The sequence below is a fragment of the Uloborus diversus genome, chromosome 4 (genome assembly GCF_026930045.1).
Source record: "Uloborus diversus isolate 005 chromosome 4, Udiv.v.3.1, whole genome shotgun sequence".
Classification (NCBI taxonomy): Eukaryota; Metazoa; Arthropoda; class Arachnida; order Araneae; family Uloboridae; genus Uloborus; species Uloborus diversus.
In genome coordinates, this window is record NC_072734.1 from 65,047,020 (window position 1) to 65,074,894 (window position 27,875).

A 27,875-nucleotide genomic window follows, 5' to 3' on the forward strand; every position below is an offset into this window, starting at 1 on the left:
TCAATTCTGAAGAAACTTTTTCAGCACTCAAATGTGTATTTTTCATAATTTTTTTAACTGTAAACCTCTGATCACGCATTGTTGACTTTGCCAGTTGACCTTTTCTTATCTTGTTTTCGATCCGATTCCTTTCTTTAAAGCATTTTATCAAGCACTTTACTATAGAATGAAATAATTTAAGTAATTTAGAGACATTTTAAACCAATTTACCGCTACTGTGGGGGAAAAATTCAACTTTCGAATGGTGTTTGTGGTTCTTTTCGCATACCAGCCATTTCAAAGTAATAAACACAATATTAAGGAATAAATACACAAAAAATCAAAGCCAAATGACCTTTAAGGGTCAACACAATGCAAAGATAATAAAAAAACGACATGTGATAACTTTAATCACGATTTTATTCGAAAATATTTCAGTGTACGATGACTTTTGTGGCGTATTTTTTCTCTTTCTCTTCGTTTTTCGACAAATTTCAAAAATAAAATCTGGCAATATTTTTTAAAAAACTGCTGGGTTTTATTCAGAATGGCATAGGAATGCTGTGAAAAAAAATGGACTTCATATTCGAATTCAGTTTTGCGTTATTTTGGTTTTACTTCAAAATTTCAAGGTGTACGAACACTTTTGGGAGCCACTGTATATCAATAAGCAATCCCCCTGATTGCTCAAAAAAGAGTTAGAGTAAGCAATTCATCTGTACCCAGAAAATTTGCGTGTGGTTGCACTTTTAAAGAATTTTTACATTTGGGTGTTGCAAACTTATTTCTTAGTCATTTTCCTCTCGAAGTAGGTAGCCTAACCTTGCCTATAAGTAGCAACATTCCAGAGTACAATTATTCTCAGCTTTCATATGCTATTTGGATGAAAAAATTCCATGACTTTTTTACGACTTCATAAAAATGTTCATGACCTTGTTACGTGAAGATAATAGTACTATTTGCCAATTTTCTGCAATGGGTATTAGCAAAACTATTATGTGAATGCCATTACATTATCAAAGCATTTACTTGTGCCTGAAAAAACATCAGAGCATAGTACAGAAACTAATAACTATTCTTATTTACCTTTTTAATTTAAGTAAGGTAAAAATATAGTGAATGCAATGTATAGATGTTTAAATTAATAAATATTTAATAAACAGAGCACAATAGTAATAAATAGGGCAGAATATTAATAAATGGGACAAAGGTTGAATGAGTCATTACAAAGTTTTCAAAAATAAATTGTAAAGCCTCGTTTTTCAGTAAATTCATTTTTTTAAGTATTAGAATTCCCTATTTCTTTGTTCTATTGCCTGAATGTTTATTTTCTAAAGCCTTCAACAAATTAAGATAAAATCTGACAAGTTTAATAATGATTTTTATGAGTGGATAAAAGAACTTGGATGCAAATGAATTATACCTTTTGAGTGGGTGTGGCAAAATCTAGAACGTGCAAATCCAGTTCTAAAAAACATAAATTATAAGAAGCGCGGAAAATAATTGTGAATACCAAATAAGTGATGTCCCAGCAGTAAAACTACATTACAAAAAAAGGTGGACTGCTGTTGAAGAAGCGGATGCAATAGGATTCCAAAACTCAGATTTGTTTTTGGAATGGTTCAGTTTTCCAGCGTAAATAGCTTTTACATACAATACTGTTAATAAATCACCAAAGGTTTCTAATGTTCCTCTAGCTTCTGTTACTTTCTTACTGTCCAAGACATTTTTCCAGGTCTGATATCAGTTTATTTTTTTTCCATGACCCGTATGAACCCTGTATTCTGTTTGGGGAGTAATGCCTTGAGCATTGAAAAGGAGCAAGCACAGGTGGTTCATACAGGGTGGCAACTGCCCCCTCACATCCAGAAGTAGACTTGTCCCCATAATTTTCGAGTTAAAATTAATGATTGATTGAAAAGAGATTTTTAACATAAAGGACTGATTAATTTCACAAAATAAATTACAAGTTGATGGACTTTTTTTATTTCATAAAAATATTTAAAGTAGAATGAGTAAGTTGACATTCTAATATTTGATGCCATGTTCTAAACTTTTAGAGGTTCTTTAGTTAATGTCTAACAAAATATAGCTCAAATTTATGACAAAAAATTCCGCTTCAGGTGTGGCGCCCCCTAAACTTCCTCTTTCCTTTTGAACCCAGTCTTTTTTAATGCATCAGCCATTTATAGCAGCAAGACTAGAAATTAAATTTAGCTTTTTCAGCCTCATTAAATTTTTGACGCTAAGCTGTTCCATTATGTGAATTGATGGTCCATTCATTCTGTATAAGGGTCATTATCACAGAAACGGTCATTTTAATGTCCCTGTAATAATTTACGAATGTTTTATGACTAATGCATACTTTTCGGGATCGAGTTTAACAAGGTCATTTGAAGTAAAATTTCTGTATTTTATTTTAAATGTCTTTAATGTAAGTCTAAAGTACCCAAATGTCATTTTCCCAATTGTCCCTACTGTTAGTAAAAAACAAAAAATAAGTTCACATTTTTGTGGCTTTTGTTTCAAAAAATATTGAAGAATTTAAGTTTTAAAATTAAATTTTTATTATAAATTAGTGCACATAATTATTTTTAAGTTCGCTCCCAGCGACTTATGTCATTCCCCCGGAACAGTCAACTTCCTTCCCAGAATCGCAACAAAAATTTTTTTCAGCAACAAGAGTAGTAATCCAGAGTTGAAAACTAAGAAAAACATTGCAGCATATTTGCATCTTTAATTTGTAGGAAATTACTTGGAATCTATATGAAAGTATAAAATTAGAGAAAGGTTTTTGCAACCGTCATTCCGCGACTTCTGTTTTTACAGAAAAAATAAAATAATGCACGAGTGCAATTAAGAAAGTAACCTCCGAATCGCTGTAAATAAGACAAACCAGTCCCCCACAGAGGAAAAACTTTTATTTACAAATCAAAGGTACAACTATCCTCTATCTTTCAAAGTAGTCGCCACCATTATTTAGGCACTTGTCTTACCGTTTTACCAATTTATCAATTTCCTCGGCATAAAAAGTGGCCGCCTGCAATTTAAGCCAATGTGTCACTACGCTTTCAAGTTCCTCATCGTCGGCAAAATACTGTCCCTCAAGCCATTTCTTCATTGCAGTGAACAGATGGTAATCAGAAGGAGACAAGTCTGGGCTACAGACGGCATTCCACTCCGTGATTTGTCATGCATGTCTGTTCTTCCGACCTTGAAAAAGCGTATCCACTGACGCACTACACCTTCACTCATAATGTTTAGGCCGTATACGGAACACAATTCACGATGGATATCCGCTGCCGACATTTTTTGTGACCAAAAGAAATCTTATCACTCCTCGCACCTCACATTTCGCGGAACTTTCTATGGCAGCACTCATTTTGTCACGCTATAACTAGCAAACGCTTGGTCCTAAAACACTCTCCCACTGGAAGCTTACTGAAAAACAGATTGCTCGTGCATTCAATTGAGGACGCACCGAACCGTACTTCCAGCGCCACGCCTAAATGGCGGTTACTTTCCGAATTGCCCTCGTATGAAAAACTGCATGATCATAGGTTGCTTCCTAGTTTGAGAATATTTGTATGCAAATTAACTCATATCAGTTAGGCATAACTACTAGAATCCAATTTTTCATAAGGCCCTTACATATATCTATCTCTATAAAAGGTTTCTCCTCAGATTCCACCAACTTTTATGAACTTAATAAGCTCAAAATGACTGTTTTTATGAGAATGACCTATTAGAAAGAAAATGAGTGTAAATGTGATTTTTCATTATGTATCTGTGCAATAGTAATTGCAAAAAAAGAAGCAAAAAATAGAGTTTCATACTTTTATTTAGTTTAGTAAAGTACTGAACAAAGTATGAAGCATTATAAATACACATAAAATATTTAAACAATGTACAAGTTACTCGAAAAACAATAAGCAGTTTGTGCCAGCCACATTTGTCGAGGAAACATTTCCTGGAAACTTCCAAATTAAATTTCAATTCCCTCAAAGAAGCAAACATAATATCTTCCAGCACAAAGAAGAGTAGAAAGTGAATATGGAATGTCGTTATTCAACATGCTATAGGTCCTAGCATCAACAGCTACATAAGAAATATGTTATCAAAAATTATTACAGTTCTGACAAACAAAATGTAGAAACTGAGTACTAAAACGCCAATAACAATTTATTTAGCTTAGCTGTAAACTCCTGAATCACTCTCCATTTAATTTACGGCACGAAGATTGACACATCAAAGAGACCCACCACCCAAATCACATAAGGATGAAGAAAAATAAAGACATGAGATACATTTTAAAATGGCAGTTCAAACTGAAAAATATGTTCTTGTTGCCTTAGAAAATAATAAATAGAATTTAAAGGAGAAAAAAAGAGTAGAATTACCATAAGTAACATTTAATAAAAGCTATGATGAGTAAACTTAGAGTTTGATGTATGAACTGAGTAAATTCTTGAAAAACAACCTTTAAAAAAAAAAAAAACGACAAGGTATGTTGCCTTACTAAGGAAGGATGAATATTACTGGTCCCCCCAATTTTTTTATGAACTATGGCAACTCTACCTTATCCTTAAATATTACCTAACAGAACACAAGGGAGGCGAGCATATGTTTCTAAAAAAAGAAGTGGCGACACAAGAACAGAGATGCGGGGGCGGCGCTAGTCAGGCGGACACGGATTCTGGATGGGGCAAGAGACAGATATCGGATGAGCCGTTGTCAAGGCTTTCTCGATTGGCGGGCAAGTTGGCGTTGGAGTAGTCTAACACTTGATCTCCGAATGCTTCCAAGATGGTGGGCCAGGTAGGGAGAGTTTGGAGATAGTTACTGTAAAAGAAAACACATCATGTTAAAATACTTGTTGGCATATTAAATAAATTTATGTTTTAAAAAGGCTTCATGACACACAACAGGGAACGAAAACATGGGTCACTTGAAAAGATTTTTTGCTTTTTTCTTTCCAAATGATAAGCAACATTATTTAGTTATCTTGATTTACCTTTGGAAGTTAGAGATTCAAAATACAGTGAAGCCTCTCCTACCAACCACCTCTGTATACAACTAAATTTTTATGAAAAAGAATTTCTTCCCATGAGTTTAATGCTTAAGGATAGTCAGTACCCTGTATACCGTCAATGTTAATTTGCACAGGTTCATGTACCTTTTTCTGAAAATCTATTAAAGATACAAGTATGAATTTTTTTCTGTACCTCAAGTAGACTCTGTTCTCTATACTGAAGTAAAATTTTACAGAAAGAAAGCTTAGTTTTTTTGTAAAAAATTCTAATGTGTAAGTCACTGTATTTGTTTCAAAAAATACAGTTTTGCCACACAAAATCAGCTCTATAAAAAAATAATTTTCGAATATGAGAAAAAGTTTACTTCAGTACATGCAGTTAGATGTATGAATAGGTGGTAAAAATTTCAAAGCCTAACACAATTTAGTTTCTGAGAAAAAGGAACATTTAGTTTAAAAAATACCATTTCGAGATATTGCAATTTAAAGGGGAAAATCATATCTCATCAAAATAGGTTTTACATTTTTTAAAGCTTATTTTAACTTACTTCTAATATGAGCACATTCAAGATGTTTGTATCAGTAAAAAGGTATTGAAATGGAGTTTCAAAATACATAAAAAATCAAAAAATCGAATTTTTGAAAGTATTTAGGGTACTGACTCCCCTTAACTTCCCTATAATAAGTGATCTTTTTGAAACAGCTTCTCTCTCTCAAATCAACCACTTTTTTCAAAGCGAGAAAGAAAAAATCTTTCACCATTTAAAATATTTTCCAATGGAATGAAAAGATATGAAAATAGCCTTTCCATATGGAAAGCGATCGTGAAATGCTTTCCTTTTCTTTGAAGAACACTGCTATTGTCTTCCTGAATGAACTCCCCACATGGGTAGAGGAAGATAAGTCAACAGAGAAGTATGAATGCATGTGTTTGAGGAAACACCAGATGAGTGCTGAAGTAGTCAGTAAAAGCGATCACCACTTAAAACCAATTCCCCGCTGCTTTGGAAGAAGACTTTTCTGGGGGGGGGGGGGACTCTCTGGCATATACACCCCTATACTTTCCCGCCGATAGTTATCCAGATGTGAACTGACCATTTTCTAAGAAAATCCTCAAAGAGGTTGGGTGACTTTTAAACACATGTCTTTTGAACAACCACTTCTGAGTATATTAGCACCTGGGCTCCCTCTCCCTCCTTGTTGGTTTGTGAGATAGGGATAGTGAAAATTAGCGACATCTTAATTTGAGAAAATGGTCATTATCCTTATTTCTGATTGGAAATAAAACTCCTAATTAAAGTTGGGAACTTTAAGAGAGAAAATAGGAATTGAGGCAAAAACTAATGGAATTTTAGGGTTTTTAAAAGATGAGTGAGCACGCACACCAATGTTTTAAATAAAAATGTAACAAAATTAATTCTGGACATAAATTATAACTTCACAACTTCACTTACAGAACATGTTCAGGCAGAATACTCTTGATTGCGGGCTTCTGGAAGCCGTTGAAGGTGGAAGCAGCACACACTGTATAAGCTCCCATGTTTTCAAACATCAGCCATTCTCCCACATTCATGGATGGCAGATTGCAGGTTTCCAGAATACGATCCATGCTGTCACAGGTGGGACCCCACACACTGCTTTTTAGTACTTGGCGACCAGTCAAATCCTAAACAGAAAGAAACAAATTCAAAACCCTTCAAAGACAACAATACAACTTAACATCCCTGCAGAGAAACTACATTTTAGGGAGAGGGGGGCAGAGAACTCATGTATGAATGTACTCCATGTTTAGCAATATACAAACATTTGAGGTAGTGAGATGCTAAGGAATTAAGTGCCAAAACTTAAATTTTGGAAATAACTAATACAAATAGTAGGAGAACCTTTCCTTTGAGCAAATATAAGGTACTGGTAGCTCTGGTAGACAGGTCTGTGCAGTACACTTTAGAAAATGTTATCAATTAAATTTTACTTAGGATGGGAACTTTATTATGCATTTTGCTTTAAATCTTAAAATGTCTACTTAATTCCTTTCACTTCTCAGTCTCACTTGGAAACTAAATCAAACTAACAAAAATGTAGGAAAAAATTTCATTTTGTTAATGATTTTCAAATTCATCCTAAGTGAATATTATAGAGCAGTTTCACTTGGGACAAAAAATTCAAAATCCCAGGTCAGAGAATAAATCTTAGTCTTGGAAAGCACAAATCGTTACAATATAGAACCTCTTATCTAGAAACCAGTTAAAACAGAATTTAAAGTTTTATCAATAAACTGGCAAATATTTGCATTAAAAAATGCCAGTGATTAAAGTTTTGAGCTTTATGGGTTTTCAAAGAAATAATACATTTTAGTACAAAATTAATTTTATTCTAATATCATATGCTGTATAAGTTAACAGCATTTTTGCTAGAAAAAACACAATTGCTACAAGCAAGAGCTACAGAACATGCCTCCTTTGCTGCTAAGTCTAGTATTTTTTGTTGGTAATCAACTAGACCCATGCAAACCTCAAATAGGAAAAGGTTAACAAAAAAAAAAAAAGACACTTTTTGATCACAAAAACCCATTGTCTTTCAGTTTTAAATACACCCAAACCTGTTTTTGTGCAGTGAATAGGGACTGCACAAAAAAATCATATGTTTTAAACATAACTTCCTCCATTTTATGAATAACTTCGCCAACTGAGTCCCAATCTGATTGAAATTTTCATATACTGCACAAAAAAAGTTTGCACAAAAACAGGTTTGAGTGCACTCATTTCAACTTTCACTTTTGAAAAATGAAATATGTATCAAATGGCAAAACATATCATACAAATTTAATAAATTTGTACCTTCATATTTGAAAAGGAGGGGGATAGGGGGAGAAATGCAAAAGGTAATAGAAAAGAATCACATTTGATAATTTAGTATTTAACAGTCCGTTTTAAACATTTTGAATCAATGTGATCTAAAAGAGTAAGACAAGTAGTATGCAAAAATGCAATAAAAACTTTTTTTACAAAAAAAAAAAAAAAGTAAACTTACCACAAGTGGTACAGGTTGCACTTCAGCATGGTCAAATATTAAGCAGTTGAAAGAACCATAAACACCATCATTAACATAATACATGCAGCAGGGCTCATTAGCTAGAAGAAAAATTACTATTATGAATATATTGTGTCAATTAGCACACAAGAACTACAGATAAAGGTCTTGCAAACAGAGTGAGATCTCAAGTGAAAAGTGCAGGCAGGCAGGGGCACACCACTGCCTCACTGTAATACAAAATCTGATAATGATATTTTATTAAGAATCAAGAATACTGACTCTCCAAAGTAAATATTGAACAAAAATTTATCAAATAGTTATAATTTTTAACAATGGAAAATGTGCAGAACAACTATTTAGGCAATTCAACAACAAATTTGTAAAAGCAGCAAGAAACATAACATTCATTTGGGGGACACTTACTATCTTCATCAATGACTTCTCTTTTGGCAATGATGTTGGCACACAAAGTGAAGGCAGAGGCAACGAAATATCTACCAGGTTCGGCGATTATGTTAACACCGCAATCTGATGGAAAGTGCTCTTCCAAAGACTGGTTTACAACATTGGCAATCTATAAAAAAATTTCATAATCTATTAGCACAATAGAATAATCAAGAGCTTTACTGGCATTAAATAAGGAAGCCAAAAGGTACAAATTACATGGACATTCAAGATCTGCATTGTTAGCAATTGCAATTTTTAAGCTAGGAATAGGAATAAATTATGACTTATTAGGATTATGAAAATATTTTTCTATTTCATACATTTAAAAATATACCTAATACATTTTTTTTCACACTATTTTAAGTATATTGGATTTTTAAATGAATAAACTTAAACTATTTTGAGCCATTAATCCCCCGCCTTAGCTAACAGATTAGAATCAAAGCAATTATGGCTTTTGAACAAAATCTTAAATCATTGCTCTTATGCAAAAGAAATCCTTTTTACCTTAGGTACTAGAGCAGAGATTTGCTAGATGAGTCTAAGGGGAAAAAATTGCTTCAATGTCTTGGGAGATCAATAAATTTAGAAGACTGATTTTTTTTTAAGTTGCAGAAGATTCAATGGTTAATTCAAAATATTTTTTTTTTGAAAAAAGAACAAGTTTTTTGTCATCTTTTCAAAATATTAAACTTCTCTTTCTCCTTTTATTGAATAATGCAAGAAAATCATGATACACATTTCCTCTGAATGGAATGCTTATAAGCTTCTAACCTCATCAAATGATATGAATGGTCCTTTGAATCCAGGGAAACCACCTCCGATGTCCAGGAGATCCATGTTAAATCCGTAGCTGGAAGCAATGTCAAATACATGCCTGGAGGATTCAATAGCAGATCTATAAGCTGAAGAGTCCTGGCACCCACTGCCTACGTGAAAGCTGAAAGATTTTATTATTTTATTTTTCCATTCCTTTCTATTCTTGAAAAAGTCATATCTTAAAAAACACTTTTAGAAAAAACTTTATTTATGGTTATGCATATTTTGGCTTTCCTAATTAAAGGCCCACTGAAAAAACGGCCTAATTCCACTTTTTAACAAAAAACTTGTTTTAAGTTATACTCATTCATTTTACAACAAATGTTCAATTTAGCTGATCTATTAATGATAATTAAACACTGTTATAAAAATATTTTTCATCAAAATTGTCATTTTATTTGTCAATAAATTTACATTTTTGTTTCGTTTACGGATTGAACCAAAGGCATTTTTTCACTTACCCGTTCGTTTCTGAATATAGAGCAAAATGGACATAATATAGGGTAATAAGTCTGGTTAAAATATTCATTAATAAATATTTTTTTGTAATGTAAGCATAGTTCAGTAATCAACCATGTTAAAACCAAAATTCAGTTGTCAAATCAGACCGATCATTTCAAATTTTTTCTGGGGGGGGGGGCAAAGAGGCATTTACTCTATCAAATTATGAAGAACAGCAATGCTAACTCCATTTTATCATGAATACATTCATTTCTCAAAGCCAGGAAAGGGGTGTAATTACCACCAACTTGACCCTCCCTTATGTGGATCTGCCCAAAATATTTTGTTTTAATCTTAAATTCTATGAACTCAACAATACAGCTAACTATTAGGGAGATCAAAAAGTAATGTTTTTTTGAAACAAATCAATTTAAAAGTTTTTATTTTTAATCAACAATGTAATTACCATTGATATTAACAACCTTTTGATTTGTAGTGCACAAATTTTCAATGGAATTCAGATGGTGAAATGTTAAGTGGGTAAAGCAGCCCACCCCAAGTCATTAATTTTTCAAGGGTTCGCCTTGAGCAGTGTGGTTTTGTATTATGATTAAGGATCACTCCTTTTGCTAAATCACCACATATTGCATTCTGATTTCCATTTCTTCTGATGGCTAAAACATTTTTTATGAGACAAAAACTTTGAAAATTTGGCTAGTATCCAAGATGCCATTTCCAAATATTTTGCTCCAAAAGTGAATTGATTATCTATTCAGGATTGAAATTTTGAACACTAGATGGAAATAGGCTGTTGATAACAAGTGTAATTACATCATTGTTTTAAAATAAAAACCTTAATTTTTTTTTTTAATAAAAAAGAAGCATTACATCCAGGGATTTTTAATATTTCAAAACTTTAAGGGCACACATTTAGAGGTTCACAAAACTTAATGTTCTGTTTACTTCAATTTGTAATGAAGCTTTTAAAAAGTTAAAATATTTAAGAAATTAAAGTACTCAATCTTATTTTACTGCTCGAAATACTATGACCCTAAATTATATACAAGTATTACAGAATCACAAGGCATTCGTTTGTATATCTTTTTTTAATCCATAATTTTTTGGATAAAATCTCTAGTTATATTCGTTAGATTTTAGATGTTTTTAATGAAAAAAAATCAATTTGAGAATGCATGATTTTTAACATGTCTGCAGCAGACACGAAAATACTGCAGCGGGTTTGCAGAATTTAAGAATGATTGAGCATTCTCCGATACCAGAAAAATAAAAAAACTGGAAGCATCAACTAAGAAATAACCAGTTGAGTGCAATAATATTTTTAACAGCTTACCTTACGCCGACAACATTCAAGCAGAGGGCTTTTGCGACTTCGAGGAGATGAGGCACATCCTCCATATCACAGCCAAACTTCAACCCTAGTCTGCAAAGAGCACTGCTGTCATCCACTCGGATACGAATGACAAGCCTAAAATTTGAAGTTTTAAAAATAATTATGCAGAAAACATTAAGCGGAAACAATTTTAGCAAATTACAAAAATTATCTTAGTGGAAGAAAAAGGACATTTTAATATGAAAATTTAGTTTTATAACAAATATTATCAAATATTATGTATGAAATTTTCAAAACGGAACTGCTTCCTGTTTCTTAAAACAAGAATGAGTGAAAAAAAAAAAAAAAAAAGATAAAAATCAGCCTGAAAACTCTTAAAATGTGAATTTAATTTAAAATGGGAATTTAAATTTTAGTTAAAAACAGCAGCTCATTATTAAACAGAACTGCTAATTAGATAAGACATACAAATAATTAGGATAAGTTGAGCTTTTGGATTTTAAGAAACATTTTAGTCTATGTTACCTCTATCACAAAAGGGAGTGCAAATGTGGGTGTGCAATAGGTAATTTGTAATGATGAAGTTTGACACTTGCAATCTCAAAGGTGACTCGACGATTTTGAATTCAGAATTTTTGGAATGCAATTTGAAGCTAAGAAATCATGTTCTTAAAGCATTTTTTTTCTACATGTGTCTGCCTTTGATGTTGCTTCCCACAATTGCAGGAGAATAAATGGATGTATCAAACAACATTAAAAGCAGAAATATTTTTAAGAAGTTTGCTTTCATATTAAATAAGATCAAGTAACTATTTTTACCAATTAAATGCCAGAAATCAAGCATATAGATTTTCTTAGCAGTTAATGAACTTTTACATCAATCATTTTAAGCACCATTAACTTTCTTTTGTTTAACCATTTACAATATGAAATACTGAATGCATTGAAATGACTATTTGATAAACATGAAAAAAACACATAAATGAACAAAATCGTAAGAGAATACATGTTAAGTTTTACTAAAATACATTACAGAAGTGTATTTTTCACTCAAGTTAAATTAGATCAATAAAAAAACAAATGTAGGATCAATTTTCAAAGTTGGATTTCATTTATCTCCAACATACAAAATATACATAAAGCAAAGTTAGAACTTACTTTGCATCTGGATGAAGGATTTTAACTTTATGCAATTCCATTTCATTATCAAATGTCATGAGATCAACACCCACTCCAGCTGCATGTTTGATGAAAGAACGGGTCTTGCAGGGATTGGCATAGATGATTCGTTCGGGTTCCACTCCAATGCTCAGTACATTTTCAATTTCAGCCTGAAATTAATAATGTTAAAAATTAAACTGTTCCAACTATTTGAAATAATACTGGTATGATAGATTAGTTTATCAAAACTGTTTTACTTCAGAAAGGTTGCTACTCATTTTGAATGAGTTAGCAATAAGTAAAAACCCTATGCTGCAAATTGTTTGACACAAATTTTAAACTACTACTGTACCTATTTTCTTTATGATTAACAGTAAGTAACATTAACAAGTAACTAGTAAAAGCATTACATTTTAAATCACTCAATAATGATAAGTTCAAGACATACTTCGTATTAGAATAAGCTGTCATTGTACCTCATTAATGAGTGAAATATTACAAATCCTGATAACGCAATACATAATTTAGAAACAAAAAAGCATTAAATTATATTAAAAAAAAAAAAAAAAACATGCTATAAAACTTCTGACCATACAGGAATACAAATAACACTTACCTTGCTCGCGCAATCAAATCCAGTACCCAAAGCAGAAAGAAGGTGAAGAACTTCAGGAGCATCATTACACTTTACAGCTGTAGATCAAAAGAAACAACCACGTTACATTTTGATAAAAATGTCATTGGGAAACTCAATCAAGTAAAGATCAGAATAAAAAAAATAATCAATGGTAGCAAATCACAAAAAAAAAAAAAAAAATTTACCATAGAAAGGTTGAATTCTTGGCATTTTCAGTTTCCATAGCTTATATTTGTAGACAATGTCAGCAAGGTCCGCAATAAGGAATGGTTCTTCTTGGTCCTAAAAATAAAAATTCAATGAAATTATTGTTTTTAACATTTTTACTTTTTCTATATCTAATATATAGAAGGAAGTATTGGATTCATGCAAATTTTCAAATTTTGACAGATTTAAACTTTTTGAGGTGTGCCGAGTCTATTTCGACCATTTTTGGCATATATCTGTCTGTATATGTGTGTGTGTGTGACCAGTTTTTTGTGGCCACTCTACAGCAAAAACTACCACCTGAAATTGAACAAAATTTGGTACACATATGTACCCCTATGTGAATTTGTGTCCATTGGTTTTTGGCACGAATTCCTCCAAGGGGGCGTGCCTACTATTCTCTAGGAAGTAACTTGTGGAATCAAACAACATTTGGTCCATATGTTGCATCTAACAGGTACAGGTGCTGATTCAATTTTGGTGCCAATAGCTCAAACGAGGGTTGAGCTACAGAAGGTTTTTTGTCGTCGATTGTGACTGCTGTATCTCAAGAAATAATGAACGGAATCAAACAAAATTTATCGACAAGTAGCCCTTAATGGGTATAAGAGCTGATTCTATTTTGGTGTCAATAGCTGAAAAGGGGGTGGCGCAATCAAACCTTCTTTTTTTCCCATTGTGAGTGCCATATCTCAAGAAGTAATGCTATGTTCTGGATGAAATTTGGAGTAAATGTGAATCCATATGTAAACATGCGTTGGTTCATTTTGGCCTCAATCCCTCCATGGGGGGCTGATTTTTTTTTTTTTTGTGAATAAAAATAGCTTTATAATTACAATAATGATAAAGATAATTCGTAATAGACTGTCATCTGCGTATTTTGTGTGATTTTAATTGTTGGGAAATGACCAAAAAATCATGATTTAAACTTTTCACTGTTGCTATCTTGTGTTTGTTAACAAATAAATGTTTGTCATTATTTTAAGCAAGGCTTTTAAAATAATTTTAAATTTTCATTCCTTGCTTTGGTTTTGAGATGAATCGGGAAATGAGATGGTCGTCAAGTTTTGGCATGTGTAGTTCTGTTTTTGTTGGGAATATTTCTTCCTCGTCAAGCATGGGGTGGGATCAGAATTATAAGAAAGATATAGAAGTTTCGTAATGGCCACAACATACTAGTTACTATCTTTATAATTTGAACAATTTATAAAACAAAATAACATCCCTATAATTATCAATATCATTATTTTTCTGAAAAACATTAATAGGTATAAAAACATAACAGATAAACAGGCAATCTCCAATTCCAGATTCTTATAGCTCTCATTCAAACATAATTAATAGATACATTATCAATAAACTTTTTTTTATTATTTGAAACTGATAAGATGATGTCATGTGATAAATATTTCTGTTTTAAGTAGTTTTTTTCAACTTGCACACCAAAAAACCAAAAAAAAAAAAAAAAAAAAATGCTTATGCTTTTGTCCTTAAAGTCCAATGGAGCATTACTGACACCTCTTCTTCACAGGTGCGGTAAGTTCTTGCTTAACTGCAAATTATTTTTATCTACATCCAATATTTTATAGACAGAAATTGTGTTTGATAATGCAAAATGTGTCAAGATGCCAAAAGGAAAGTCAATCAGACATGTCATAATCCATTTTGCTGTATTAATGCAAATCCTAGACTTCATAAGTCTGGGAAAAGTGAATTAAGGATTTGAGCAAAACTAGATTTTGTAACGTCAGTACACACAAAATTTACAATTTTTTAACCCATTCCTTGCCCCGGCCGATACAGGATCGGCCGCGCAGTTTGTGTTAATACTGCCCCGGCCGATTCAGGCTCGTCGCAAGAAAATGGTTCCTAACTGCCCTCGACGATCCTGTGTCGTCACGGCGTTTTTAGCAGTTTTTGCTTCGGCCGAATATGTGTCGGCGATCCTTCCAGGAGCAGAACCCTGTTATTGCGCTTCTCTGTTGGGTTCTGGAGCTTTTAGGGGAGCGGTAATCAAGCTCTTTTCTTAGACAAAAGGGATGTAACTTATAGTATTTCACAGAACTTGTTGTAATTTATTTTATTTTACTAAGATATTAACTTTTCAAGTACTCTTTGATGGGACACGTATAATGCTTCAAATAATCAGGCATTATATTTTTATCTTTTCGTGGAAGCTTTGTTTCTTAGCATTCTGGCATTTGAACTCCTGATGAACAAGTGTGAAAATATTTCCTTACATATTTATCAATATTTCTATGCCTGAATAAAGCAAATAAACAGAAATATGTTTTTCTTGTTATCAAAAATCCACCTTCTTACGCAAGTATCCTTCACTAAATTGTTCATAATCCTCAAATTTTATAATTTATTTTACGCAATAGTTTTTTTAAAAATTATCTTACGTATCTTAATTCTGTACGAGTACGTTTTTTTTTATTATTATAATGTGTTTACTACGCTTTTTATTTATTTGTATACTATTATTATTTTTTAGTGCTTATTTATTTTTAAATCATGATATTTTGAAACGTAAATTATATCTTTTTATATTCGCGGCACCCTTTGATGGATTTTTAGTGATACGGTTTTGAATATTTTTTATTTCACGAAAAAAAAAAAAAAAAGACGACCGCATTGACTATACGTAAAAGTTGACTATGTAAAATATAAAACAGATACGACAGTACGAATAAAATGATAATATCTTGAGTTCTTTTTTTGTACGCTTTACTCATAAGAAACAAAACATTCCTTTTCTCCCATTCTTTTTCAGATTTTATTTATTGTCTTAAAATAGCTCCAATGTTTTAATTGTACCTTCTTTTATGAGATTTTAAAAATATAAATTAAATATTTGGTTTCTGTTCAATAATCAAATTGCCATAATTAGTAAATAATCCTATGAAACTAACTAAAATTTATCCAAGTATGTTTAAAAAAAAAAGATTTAAAATCCGACTCGATTTCAAGCAAGATCTCCTTTTTTTTCCTTCTGAAGACATGTTCCGTCATATAAGCATAAAAGCTTGCTTTGAAATTCCTTTCTGAGCTAAACTGTTTTGTTGTAAGAAAATAATGTGGAAGGGTTGACCACAAAACACTAAAACCTTCTGACCATTCTTTGAATGGAACTAACTTGCTCGGATGTCTGCAAAGAGGGTCCTTGGAGAATACAGACCTCCCAGTCGGTCTAGTTATTCCTCTCTCAGCTGGGGGCTTTTAGTTGCATGCACAAAAGTATCCTTTAGGGAAATAGGGGATTAGCCGCAAGTTTTGATCTTTTGTAATCATTTATCTTTAAAATACTTCCCACGCTTGAGCAACTGATATCTGGGCATTCAGAAGGGATTTAAAAGTCACCTGAATTACGATAAAAGTCGACCATAGTCCTGCCATCAAAGGGTTCTGTGTTTATTGGTCGTTTTGAAGTGTCACAATATATCAAAAGAGAATACTTTTTATCCTCTTAGAATATCATTCCCACACTTAAAGCGTTTTTGTCCATTCAGCGTTTTGTCCGCTTGCTCACACGTTGGATCGATCAGTCAATTATTTGAAGAATGTTTTGTTGAGGCCTTTTGAAAGATAGATCATCTTACGTTTAACAGTAAAAGAAAAAAAAAAAGTTATACTGAGATAAAAGCAAAAAGAAAAATAAATTAATAAAATAATTAGTGTTATGAAAATAATTTATTTTCGTCCAATCCTCTATTGTTTCTTATTTTCCTGTTATGTACTGCGTAAATGTATGAATATTTCAGCACATATTAGCAACCTTGTATTTTATTGCACTATTTAATTCAGCGCTTAAAAACAAATAAAGCGAAGCGATTTTCGAATGCAAGCTGAACAGCAAAAACAACATTAAAATACCGATAGCAAAATGGGGAGAAAAGTGTTATTACAACGTAGCAAAAAGCAACTCCGTTTCGTTATCTGCTGCATGCGCCTTAAGGGTTTTCGGGTTGGTCATCGAATGGGTTAAGGCTAAGCTTATGAGTTATGGGCAGGGTTGGCAAGTGTTTTGATAGTTGATGTTTTTTTCTGATTTAAATTAAAAACCCTAAATTTCTGTCCAAAACTATAATATTGGCAACATAACTACCTTAACAAGAGATCCTTAGTTACACAAATTTTGATTTCATACACAAAAGGAAGTTTTTTGACTGTTTTAGCTTTTTAAAATGATGTGCTATAAAAAATCCCAAACATTATTTTGATTCAACAAGTTGCTTGTCTGTAGAATCAAGAGCTATTATTACAAAATAAAAAATATTATATGGTCCAGATTCAGCTTCAAAAACTATTAGAAGCTTAAGTGAATTAGGTGGGTTTAAGCAAACTTTAGCTCATTTATTAACAAGTTAACAGAAAATGTTAATTACAAGAGAAAAAAATTAGCACCATCAAAAATATTTTGATAATTTATAATTAATTCTTGAGTACTGATCAACTTAGTTTTATTTTCACTTAAAAGAAAAAAAGATTACATAAATAGTGAAACAAGGATTTTTAATTTTATAAAATGCTTGCAACTTATTGCTTTAATCATTAAAAAATTCAAACAGAATTACATTGAAAATTGTATTCAAGTTTTAATACCAGCAATTATTTTTATGCATGAAATTAAATTTAAAAGAAAGTTAAAAAAACTTATTTCAATTAAATTTACTAATTTAGTTTTTTAATAATTGGTATAGTGAATAAATAGTTAAATAATTTTTCAGCATGAGGAAAAAATTATGTTTTTATAGAAAATATCAATATAATGACTGAATTTCACAATTATGTCAGTATTTGAGTTTTCAACAGGTTTCTAACAGACCATATCAAAATTCCAAACCCTAATTATGGGATATTCAAACAAAATTCATCAAAATGGAGGACCAAAATGTATCTCCAGTTTCTTACAATTGAATATCTACGGATCTCCAAAAACAATGAATAAACAAATGAAATTATGGCACTGGTGATTAAAACTGAAATTTAGGTTGAAATTCCAGCCTGAATTTTTTTTCCCCCTTCAAGATAACTGGTGTAATTTAAACTATTAAACATACTCATATCAGGCAAAACATTTAAATGATAAATGCAGTTTTAAGATATTTCTAAAACAAAAACCATACATACTGTGCGATGGATTATGTCATCCACAAGATCAAAAACAGTTTTCTTAGTAACGATTTGAACTGATGGATTTCCAACGGGAGATTTCATTTTAGCACTTAGTTGAAATTGACTATCAAGATAAAAATGCAAAAATACTGAAGAACAAAATGGAAGATTCCAGGAAATGCTTCAAATCTGAAAGGAATAAAATGAAATTGGTTAGAAACATTGAGAAGTAAATGAAAATACAAGAACATAAACCTAAGCAAAAAAAAAAAAAAAAAAAAGTAAACAAGTATATGTAAAGATAAAAATACTTGAGCATGAGATTTTTTTTCTCTCTTACTTTCAGCATAGAAGAAAAAATAAAATTTTTAAAGAATAATCATAAGAAAAAATTGCATTTGCTTATGCAGTTTGCAATTTTTTTAGTATTTAATTTGTTTTTTAATAGGTCTATTTAATATTTTTGAAAGATTGTTATATGTGTTTAAATCAATTCATTAAAAATTAATATTTTGATTTCCTTAATTTTAATTGTTAAAGAAGCTCTTTTATTTAAACTGTTGTTACTCAGAAACAATGAAATGATTTATGCAAAAATTTAAATTTAAAATTACATTACTCAATTTACCATGTTACACTGTATTATCTGGCATGTCGGGAAAAAAGCGAGGTTGACCAGCATCCGGGAAATTCCAATTTTCCGGCGTGTCAGATAATTCAAGGTCTATTTTGCATCAAAACAAAAGTAAATTTCACCATTCAGTTCCAATCAGAAAACAAACCAATAAGGAAAAAAGAAATAAATCTTGAAAGTAACCTTCTTTCCAAAAAAATATATACAGTAGGCTCTCTGTTTAACGATGCTCTATTTAACGACTTTCTCTATTTAAAGACTGCTTTTCACGGTCCCAGATGGCCCGCTGTAGTGTTAAAAGCATTGTTTAAGGACGCTTTCTAATTAAGGACGTTTTTTGTGGTCCCTTGAAAGTCGTTAAACAGAGAGCCAACTGTATATTGAATATAGTATGTGTTTGTCATTTATGGTAGGTCATTATTAATGGATTTAATTATGTGCCAATAAAGTAATGAATTCAGAAACAAACATCCTTACTGTGATTTGTTAATAATTTTATTAAAAAAAAAATATTTTAGGTTACTTTTCAAGAGGTACAAGTTTATTTTTTATTTATTGAATGGCTATGGTAAATTCTTTAGCACTGGTTTAAGGGAGGAAACTTACTGCTAAAATGTTTGCTTACTTAGTTTTAATTTAATTTTTATAAAATTATTCATTATTAAACAATATTTTTCTTGTTTCAATAACAAATGACATTGTTAGTAAATATTTTACAAAATTAAACTGTTTATTAATACTAATAAGATTACTGTATAGAACTTATATTCATTTTTAAGATGAACTTATACATTTTTATAGTATTAATTTTTTTTCCTAACCTCGATTTTTCCAGCATGCCGGAAAGGACCAGGCAAGTGTTACTAAAAATCTGGGGACCCCCGAATTTTGCGGCATGCCGGAGAATGCGGAGTAATACCGTACAATCTCAAAAAAATTCATGCACATGAAATACAATTCATGCAAATACAAAACATAGTTCACAATTTTTTGAAAAAAAGCAACTTTGAAAAGAAAAAAGTAAAATTTTACTATAGATAACTTTATGCAACTAATTTTTAAAAGTTTGAACTTTAATCTTGATTTTGAATTAGTCTTTGATCTCCTGTGCATGATTTCAAAACAATAACCACTTTCAAAAATGAAATAATAGCTGCAATAAGGATTTTTAAGGCAAATTAAAAAGGAAAATTTTTTGTCTCAAACAGGATACGAGATGTTCAGGAAATCGGGTATTAAAATGTCATATTGCATCAACAGCATACCAGTCAAGTGCTTTTTAAACAAATTGAACTCTCTCAGAGTAGAAAAAAATTGGCCTAATTCATTTAGAATGATTATAACACTAATTTTATACACTATAAATTCAGCCTCAAATTACTTTTATAAAGCTTGAAACTCTGCGTTTAGAAATCTGGCAGGATTAAAAATTTGAAAATTGATATTGAATTACTATTATCAGTTTTTAAATTATATATATATATAATAGGTATAAGTTTATTTTATCCTACAAGTGACAATTAACATTACACGTAACATGTGACATTGACATGTAAAGCTTTAGGGAATTCAGAGAAAAATCAGGAACATTATTTTGTCACATTTTTTGGGAAATATACCTACAAATGAAAAAAAAAAGGAAAATAAAGCAAACAAGTATCAAAACTGTCAGTTTGTCTTTGGGATCGTAATCATTTTCCTATGTAAGATTTTTCCTGAAATTCTAATCAATAAAAAAAGTTTTTAGGAAATTTCGTTGTTTTGATGATAATCCGGGAGAAATTTAACTTATATTAAGGAGTATGGAGTAGGCAGAAAAGTTCGGGAGTACCTCGAACGAATCCAGGGAGTTAATAGCCTTGTGATTTTCATGACAAAATTTCAGTATCAAAAGAACTAACAATAGCATTATTATTCAGTAAGTTACCGCCTTATAGCCAGGGCTAAGGCAGAAATACGTGAAATACACCGCCAGCTCAGTCATTTCCAGCCGAGGACTGCAGTTTTGTGGTTTGAACAAACTTAACCTGGCAGTATCATAATGCTGTGATTAGGATCTGCTTAGCTTTAACAATGCTGCCAGGTTTGGTTTGCCTCAACTGTACTAAAACAGCTTCAAATAAAATGACAATAATGAAAAAACACTTACATGGCTTACACTCAGCTTATTAGACCTAGTCAGCTGGTATCCCAAGGTGGACCACCCTCACACTCGTATGTCAAAAGGAAAACTGCAAGGTATGCGAAGGCAAGCCTTCCCTATACAAAAATAAATAAACAAATAAATAAAAATGAAGTCTGTTGTTAAAAATCATTGTGCAACAATGATGCATCAAATAGTAATAACAATACAGTAACAATTACAAATAAGTTTACAATCTGCACAAAAATAGATAACAGCATCTCATGCTAAGCACAAAAGAGGATATCAGCAGCTGAATCCAAAATGAGTGGCAACAAAAGTTTTATGACTCCATATATACTTAATTCAGGTGCTTACTTTTTAAAAAATATTTTCCAATCACAAATGGCTATAAAATATTAGTTAGATAAAATAGTTTACAAATCAACCGTACAACCATCTGGTGACAAAAACTCAATTTTGCTTAAAAAGTGAAGCTGCAGTTTTTATGCTCAGCATGTCACTATTATTGCATTTCAATAAAAATGTTGGTACTTGTAAATTTCTGACACCTAGTTTAAATGAATTTAAGTAGCACTGATTTTATTACTTTAAAATGTTATTTATAACAGCTCATTTGCTTTACATGCCACTTTTTTTATTGAGCTGACCTACAACTGTTATATACACAAACACTATACTATAATGTAAATTTGCATTTTTATGGTGACAGAAAAGTCAAAGTCAAAAAACATTTAGTTTATTTTGTTTTATACCTATTTTGCAGTAACTATTAAATCACCTTATTAAAACTCATTATCCTATTTTAGTATGTATGTTTACTAAAACACGAGGTTTAATTAAATTGACAATTCAGGAAACAGTCACCAAAGGTCCCTATAGCCAACAATTACCAACATAGCTAGATTGGAAGAAAAAATGATTATTCCTTACTTCATATATCAAAATAAAGGATAAGTCTCACTACAAATTTGAATCTAAGATAATTAAACAAAATGAGTGAAAAGTGATGAACAAAAATTCTTTAAATTATATATTTTTAATAATTTTATTGCCAGGCAGTAGAATAAGAGTTGGTCAGAATTGGGCTTCAGCAGATATTTAGGTAAAAGGGATCAGTGCAGGAGTTGGCTAAAAATTGTTGAACTTGACTGCAAGTAAGGCTTGTCAGATGTCTGAAATGTTCAACCAGGACACCGGAATCATCCCCCCTTCCCGTCATCTTGAGTATTCAAAAGAGAACCTGGGGTGAGAGTCGACTCAAGAAAAATTTTCTGAAGACAGTGTGAAAGTTTTAGAAAGTATGAGGATGCTCGAAACCTCCCCCCCCCCCCATAAAAACTTTTGGAATAGGCTAACAAAAACTATTGAAAATAAACATTTTAAAAGTTTTTTTTTTTTTTTAATGACTTTTCAGCTTTAGAATGTGTTGTCAGCCCAAAACTTTTGGAAACTTTGGATCACAAGCATCCCTGAAAGGAACACACCCCTGGCTGGTTTTTAATGTGTTTTAAAGGGTAGTTCATTCTCAATACTGATACTAATTATGAGCCTAAACAAGGGGGTTATAATGAATGACACAAGCAGATAAATTTAAGCATTTTCTTTCTTACGTGTTTATATTTGTTATCTTTGAATAAACTTGAACAATATTTACATGTATTTTTCATTCACTAGGATTTCTTAAAACTTTTTGGTTTTAATGTTGTTGTAAAAATCCTCACAAGCTGATCCGATATTAATTTTACAAGTCTGTTTCAAATGACAAAGTAGTTATCCAAAATAATTCTTTACAATTAATTATTTTTAGGCTTTTTTGGTCATCTAAAATTTTTTTATCTTTTTCCGGGACACCAGGATTTTGCCTGAAATACGGGAGTCGCGATCAAACCGGGACATCTAGCAAACCCACTCCAAGTCATCATTTGACAGTTTGAAATAAGTTGAATTAAAAATAAAAAAGAAAACTGAAATAGCATTTTTATGTAATTCCATGAATTGTTTTTACTTTTCCCTGGAAAAGTTACATGGGTCAGCTTGATTTTCAAGGCTCCTACAATAAACCAGCAAAACATAACCTGATGAAGATCAAATACTTTCAGTTTCAATTTCTACTTGTCAAACTTGAGCAGTTCTAACCTAATAATCTTGCTGTAGTTTTTGTAGCAACAGACAACAAATCAATTTAAAATAATTTATAGATTGTATTTGTTTAGATTTTTTCTCTTACCTAATAAAAAAAGTACAATATTTGAGAAGGCTATTCTTTTCTTTTTTAATGCATAAATTAGTACTTTTTCATATAGTCAGTTTCAAGCACAACAATTTTACTAAATTTATAAAAATAATCAATGATTATCAAGAGTTAATGCATATTCCAAACAAAAATGTTTCTATATTACTGCTTGATATTTTGTTATAGAATGTTGTGCTTCATTTGAATTCTTACATCAAGTCAGCGGTGCAAAATACAGCCAAACTTCCATTATTATTTTCATATTATGCAGGGGGATATATCCAAGTTTAAGAAATTAAGTTTTAAATAGATTAGAAAAAACTGTTAAACCTTTTAAATTTTATAGAAAATCTTTATATGCGAGAAATGCGACAACTAACATTCGATTAAGAATATTTAGCATCTTAATGTGAAATAATATACGACATTGAGTTTCTCTACACAATAGCCAAATATGAGGCAAATAGTTTGGGGGAAACTTCAAGCAAACATTTTATGTTAAAAAAAAAAGCTTAATTTAATAGAAAAAATATGTATGAAACATAAATAACAACACAAGTTCTATAGATTATCAAATTGATATCAATAAGCTGTTTAATTTTGTTAAAATATTAATTAATGTTATTTTTATTATTCCAATATTAAAATCTTATTCCGATAATTAATCTAATTAATTAATTACTTTTATTAAAATTTGATTAAAGTGAAGCAAATATTTGTAGTTCTGATATTAAAATATTCTACACTTACACAAAGAATGAATAAAATAAAGTTTCCTTTCCAATTGAAAATTTAAAATATATATACAGTGAAACCTGTGTATAACGATACTATCTATAACAATTGCCTGTCTATAACAATATATTTTTTTTTTTTGGCCCCAGCAAAATGTCAGCATGAATAATCAAACTGTCTATAACGATAACCTGTCTATTACGATATCTTTTTTAGGTCCCAACTGTATCGTTATAGACAGGTTTTACTGTATATATATGTATATATGTGTATATATACACACACACATATGAATAATAAAATACAGTTTTCTTTCTAATTGGAATTTAAAAAAATATATAGAAATGAATAAAATATTATGATTGCTTCCAAGTCCATCATTTAATTGGCATATAACTAAATCCGTAATGAATGATCAGTATTAATATTAAACAAAAACATACTAATTTCATCCCACTCCAGGTTTAATGTTAAAATGTTTATATTCTTGACTAAAAAATAACTTTCTTCAGTCTGCTTTTTATTGCGAAATAAACTCTAAAATGCAAGGCATGTCAGAAAATTTGGAGTTCTTGCACACTGGTAACCTTGTTCATTTCCGCATGCTGGCTGATATGGGCTAATTCAGTAATTTAGATATAAAATTATGGGAAAACTGAGAGCTATGTATTTAGAAATTACAAATTAGTGCTTCAAATTGTTACAAAATTTAACTACTTTTCAAGAACCATTCCATTAATTTTCACATACTTTTTGGACCCTCTAGTAGGTAAATGAAAGACTTTTCAAGGAGTATGATAACTCTAAAATAAGGATATGCTGTAGGTCAATCTTATTTTAACAGGGGAGAGCAGAGCCCATGTGGATGTTTGTTTTTTTATTTTAAACAGAAAGCTATCCTTTTCCTTTTTATTTTCTCAACTCACCATCTGATCCTAATCACTTCAAATGTGCATGCTCAAACATGTAACATTTTCTTTAAAAAAATATTCAAAAATACTATGTGTCCTTACATGGAGTACATTTGTATGGTCACATGTAAAGTCATGTTGACTACTGAACTCGGATCACAGCTTACACACAAGCAAAGAATTGAAGACAGTCTGTTCGTTATTTTAAAATTATTTTAAGCAACATATTACTTCAATTTTTTTTAACAACTTATAGCATTAGGGTACATTAAGACTGCCCAAAGTGCCCCCAAAGTTGTATACAAATATTCTCAATGGTTGGATGTTTACGATTTTGTTAAACCTACCCTAGTAGAAAATGTTGACAAATTGGCAAAATTAAGCATCATAGTCAATATTTTTATAATTAATTTTCATAATACAATATTTATATTAACATTCAAACAAATTCAGCATAAATTACTTTTTGAAATGATCGATATAACTCTGAAAATTTTACTGCTAATAGTTTCAAATTTCCTTGGGAAGTGGATCATAGTTGCCATTGATTTTTTTTTCATAACTTAAGTATCTTTTTAAATTAGGGAAAATTGAGCTACTCATATGTGCCCCCTCTCCTCACATAGTTTACACACAGAAGTTAAGTAAACTGCTCATATAAACTTCCTAAGAATCTAGTTTCTTCGAGTACAAAGTTCTCTACTCAGACAAGTTAAAATATTTTTTTTTTAACTTTTAATTTAGTGATACTTTGAGGATACAATGCAAAAATATGTTATGTAACAAAACAGTTGCTTCTAAAAAAAAAAAAAGAGAAAGAGTGAAATACTTTCTGCATCATAAAAGATAATGCTTATGACAAGACTTGCAGCTATTTATAACCTCAAATAAGTTTACCTCAAGATACCAATTTAAAACAAATCCATGCTGCAGGCAATTGGTCTCAACTTTTCTCCCTGCTAACATGCAAATACCAACATTTTATTTATTTGTTCATCAGGTGTGCCCACCAAGAGGGGGGGGGGGGGTCATGGTGCAAACTGCGCCATTGAAATTTTTAGTGGGGGGATGTTTAGAAGGGTATTTTTTTTGTGGGAGTGGGAGGCTCTTACTTGGGGAAGGGGGATCTTTACGATATTTAGGGGTGTGTGCACCCTTGCTCTCACGGGTGAATACATAAAAAAAAAAGAAACTAGAGGTTACAATTGGGGAGGGGGGGGGAGGAGCAACACAAACTGGACAATGTTGTCAAAAATATTTCCTCACATTTATTTACTAATATGTGACAATACTACATGCTTTATTAAACAGCAGAAATCTATGATTATTTCAAAAAAGGGGAGGGGAAGAAAACAAGACTAAGTACCTAAACTGATAACATTTCATGAAAATACTAATATTTTTTAAACAATAAAATTTAATGGTTTGTATATGCTTGAAAATAAAACCAAATAAAAAATCGTTGTGCATATTTAAAACCTATTAAAATTCGAGAGAACAATCAGATGAAGAGCATAAAAATGTTTTCATTAAAAAAATTGGTAAAAAGACGGGGAAATGATGTTATCGATTTCAGCAATTTCTCATATCTTCAATGTTATCATCAACGTCAAAACATATGATCTAGAATTCTGATAGATTAATTTCACATTTGATGATTGGTAACTGAAATACAGACGACATAAAAACAGCTATTTTTGGAATAAGCAAACATTTTTAATGAGAATAAATAACATCAAAACATAAATATCTTCGCATTAGAAAAGCTTTTAAAAATCAATTCTAGACATGCAACGAAAGAAAATCGAAACTGTCCAATCTTATAAATTTGACATTTACGGGGAATGCAGGGTGAAAAAAACATTGTGAGCACATTGCTTGGAACGTGATACTGCGCCATAGTTGGAAAACATCCAAAAGCGTTTCTTTCGTTGAAATTTGTCCACGTAGATCACAAATAAAAATTATAGAAGATAGGAATCTGCTTTAGGGAGATACGATTACAAGTAATCGAATCAGCTGAAGATGAAGGTGAAATGAAAGAAAGTGAAAAGCACATTATGAAATGAATCTATTTTATAAGTTACCTGATGAGAAGCTTCCCACCCGTGGACTTCTGAAAAATTTAATGGCGGAATGGTGAAAATTTTAAGGAACGACTCGAAATAAAGAAAGGAGATCCAGGATTGTAGCAGTACTAATTTCACTAGAGCAGTAAAGACACACAACCATCCAAAAACGACTGAAAGAGGTACGTCATTTACCAAACCGCCGATTTATATAATGAGCTGTTGCCAACTGTCGAATCAGAAATGAAGGAGAAATGTGACGTCATTGGAGTATCTCGAATGGATGTGGGATGTCAAGAGATATGAAACCTTGATGATAAAGTAATCCACCGTCTTATTAGATTTCAAGTTTCATCGACGTCATAAATGAAATAACCAATTATACTTTAGGCAGGCTATTTCACATTTTGTTTTAAAGTTGTTTTAAATCCACTCAAGTGAAATCGACCGTATCATTCCCCAGCGTTTCCCTCACAAATTAACTACTTATCGAGTTTTAATCTGGTTAAATTTGACAAATTTCTTTTTGTTTCTCACAAAGGTGTCAGCAGGTAGTTTTCACAGTTACGTTAACATGGCTGTGGCAAGTTTTTACATATCCAGGCTCAACAGTCATTCCAAAAGATTGATCATTAAAATTTCCTTAAATACTAGGGGTGTCGATCTTCCCAAAGGGCGATGGCGTACACCCCCTCAAATGCTATAGAACACCCACCAGAATAGGAGCCTCCTAAAATGAGAGCAAAATGCCTCAATTACACAAATTACTCCCTGTTAAAATTTCAATGGCGCAGTGCAGGCCTTGGACCCCTACTTTTATTAAAACTTAAAACAATACTCCAAATAAATAAAATAATCTGTGAAATGTTATAAAAAGTTCCATTAAAGTATGAAATAATTTGCCATCAACTACGACATTCAT

At 31.3% G+C, this 27,875-nt stretch overlaps 1 protein-coding gene across 1 annotated transcript; it reads right to left on the bottom strand.

The window, feature by feature from the left end:
• Window positions 1-3,802: 3,802 nt before the first annotated feature.
• Window positions 3,803-27,151, bottom strand: LOC129219740 (ornithine decarboxylase-like). Its single transcript, XM_054854029.1, has 12 exons — window positions 26,972-27,151; window positions 21,009-21,118; window positions 18,241-18,414; window positions 13,086-13,182; window positions 12,880-12,956; window positions 12,261-12,433; window positions 11,103-11,237; window positions 9,266-9,431; window positions 8,468-8,618; window positions 8,042-8,142; window positions 6,466-6,677; window positions 3,803-4,821 (listed from the first exon to the last, which is right to left on the bottom strand). The coding sequence occupies exons 3-12, from the start codon at window positions 18,325-18,327 to the stop codon at window positions 4,659-4,661; spliced, it is 1,362 nt and encodes a 453-aa protein (XP_054710004.1). The 5' UTR covers window positions 18,328-18,414; window positions 21,009-21,118; window positions 26,972-27,151; the 3' UTR covers window positions 3,803-4,658.
• Window positions 27,152-27,875: the final 724 nt, after the last annotated feature.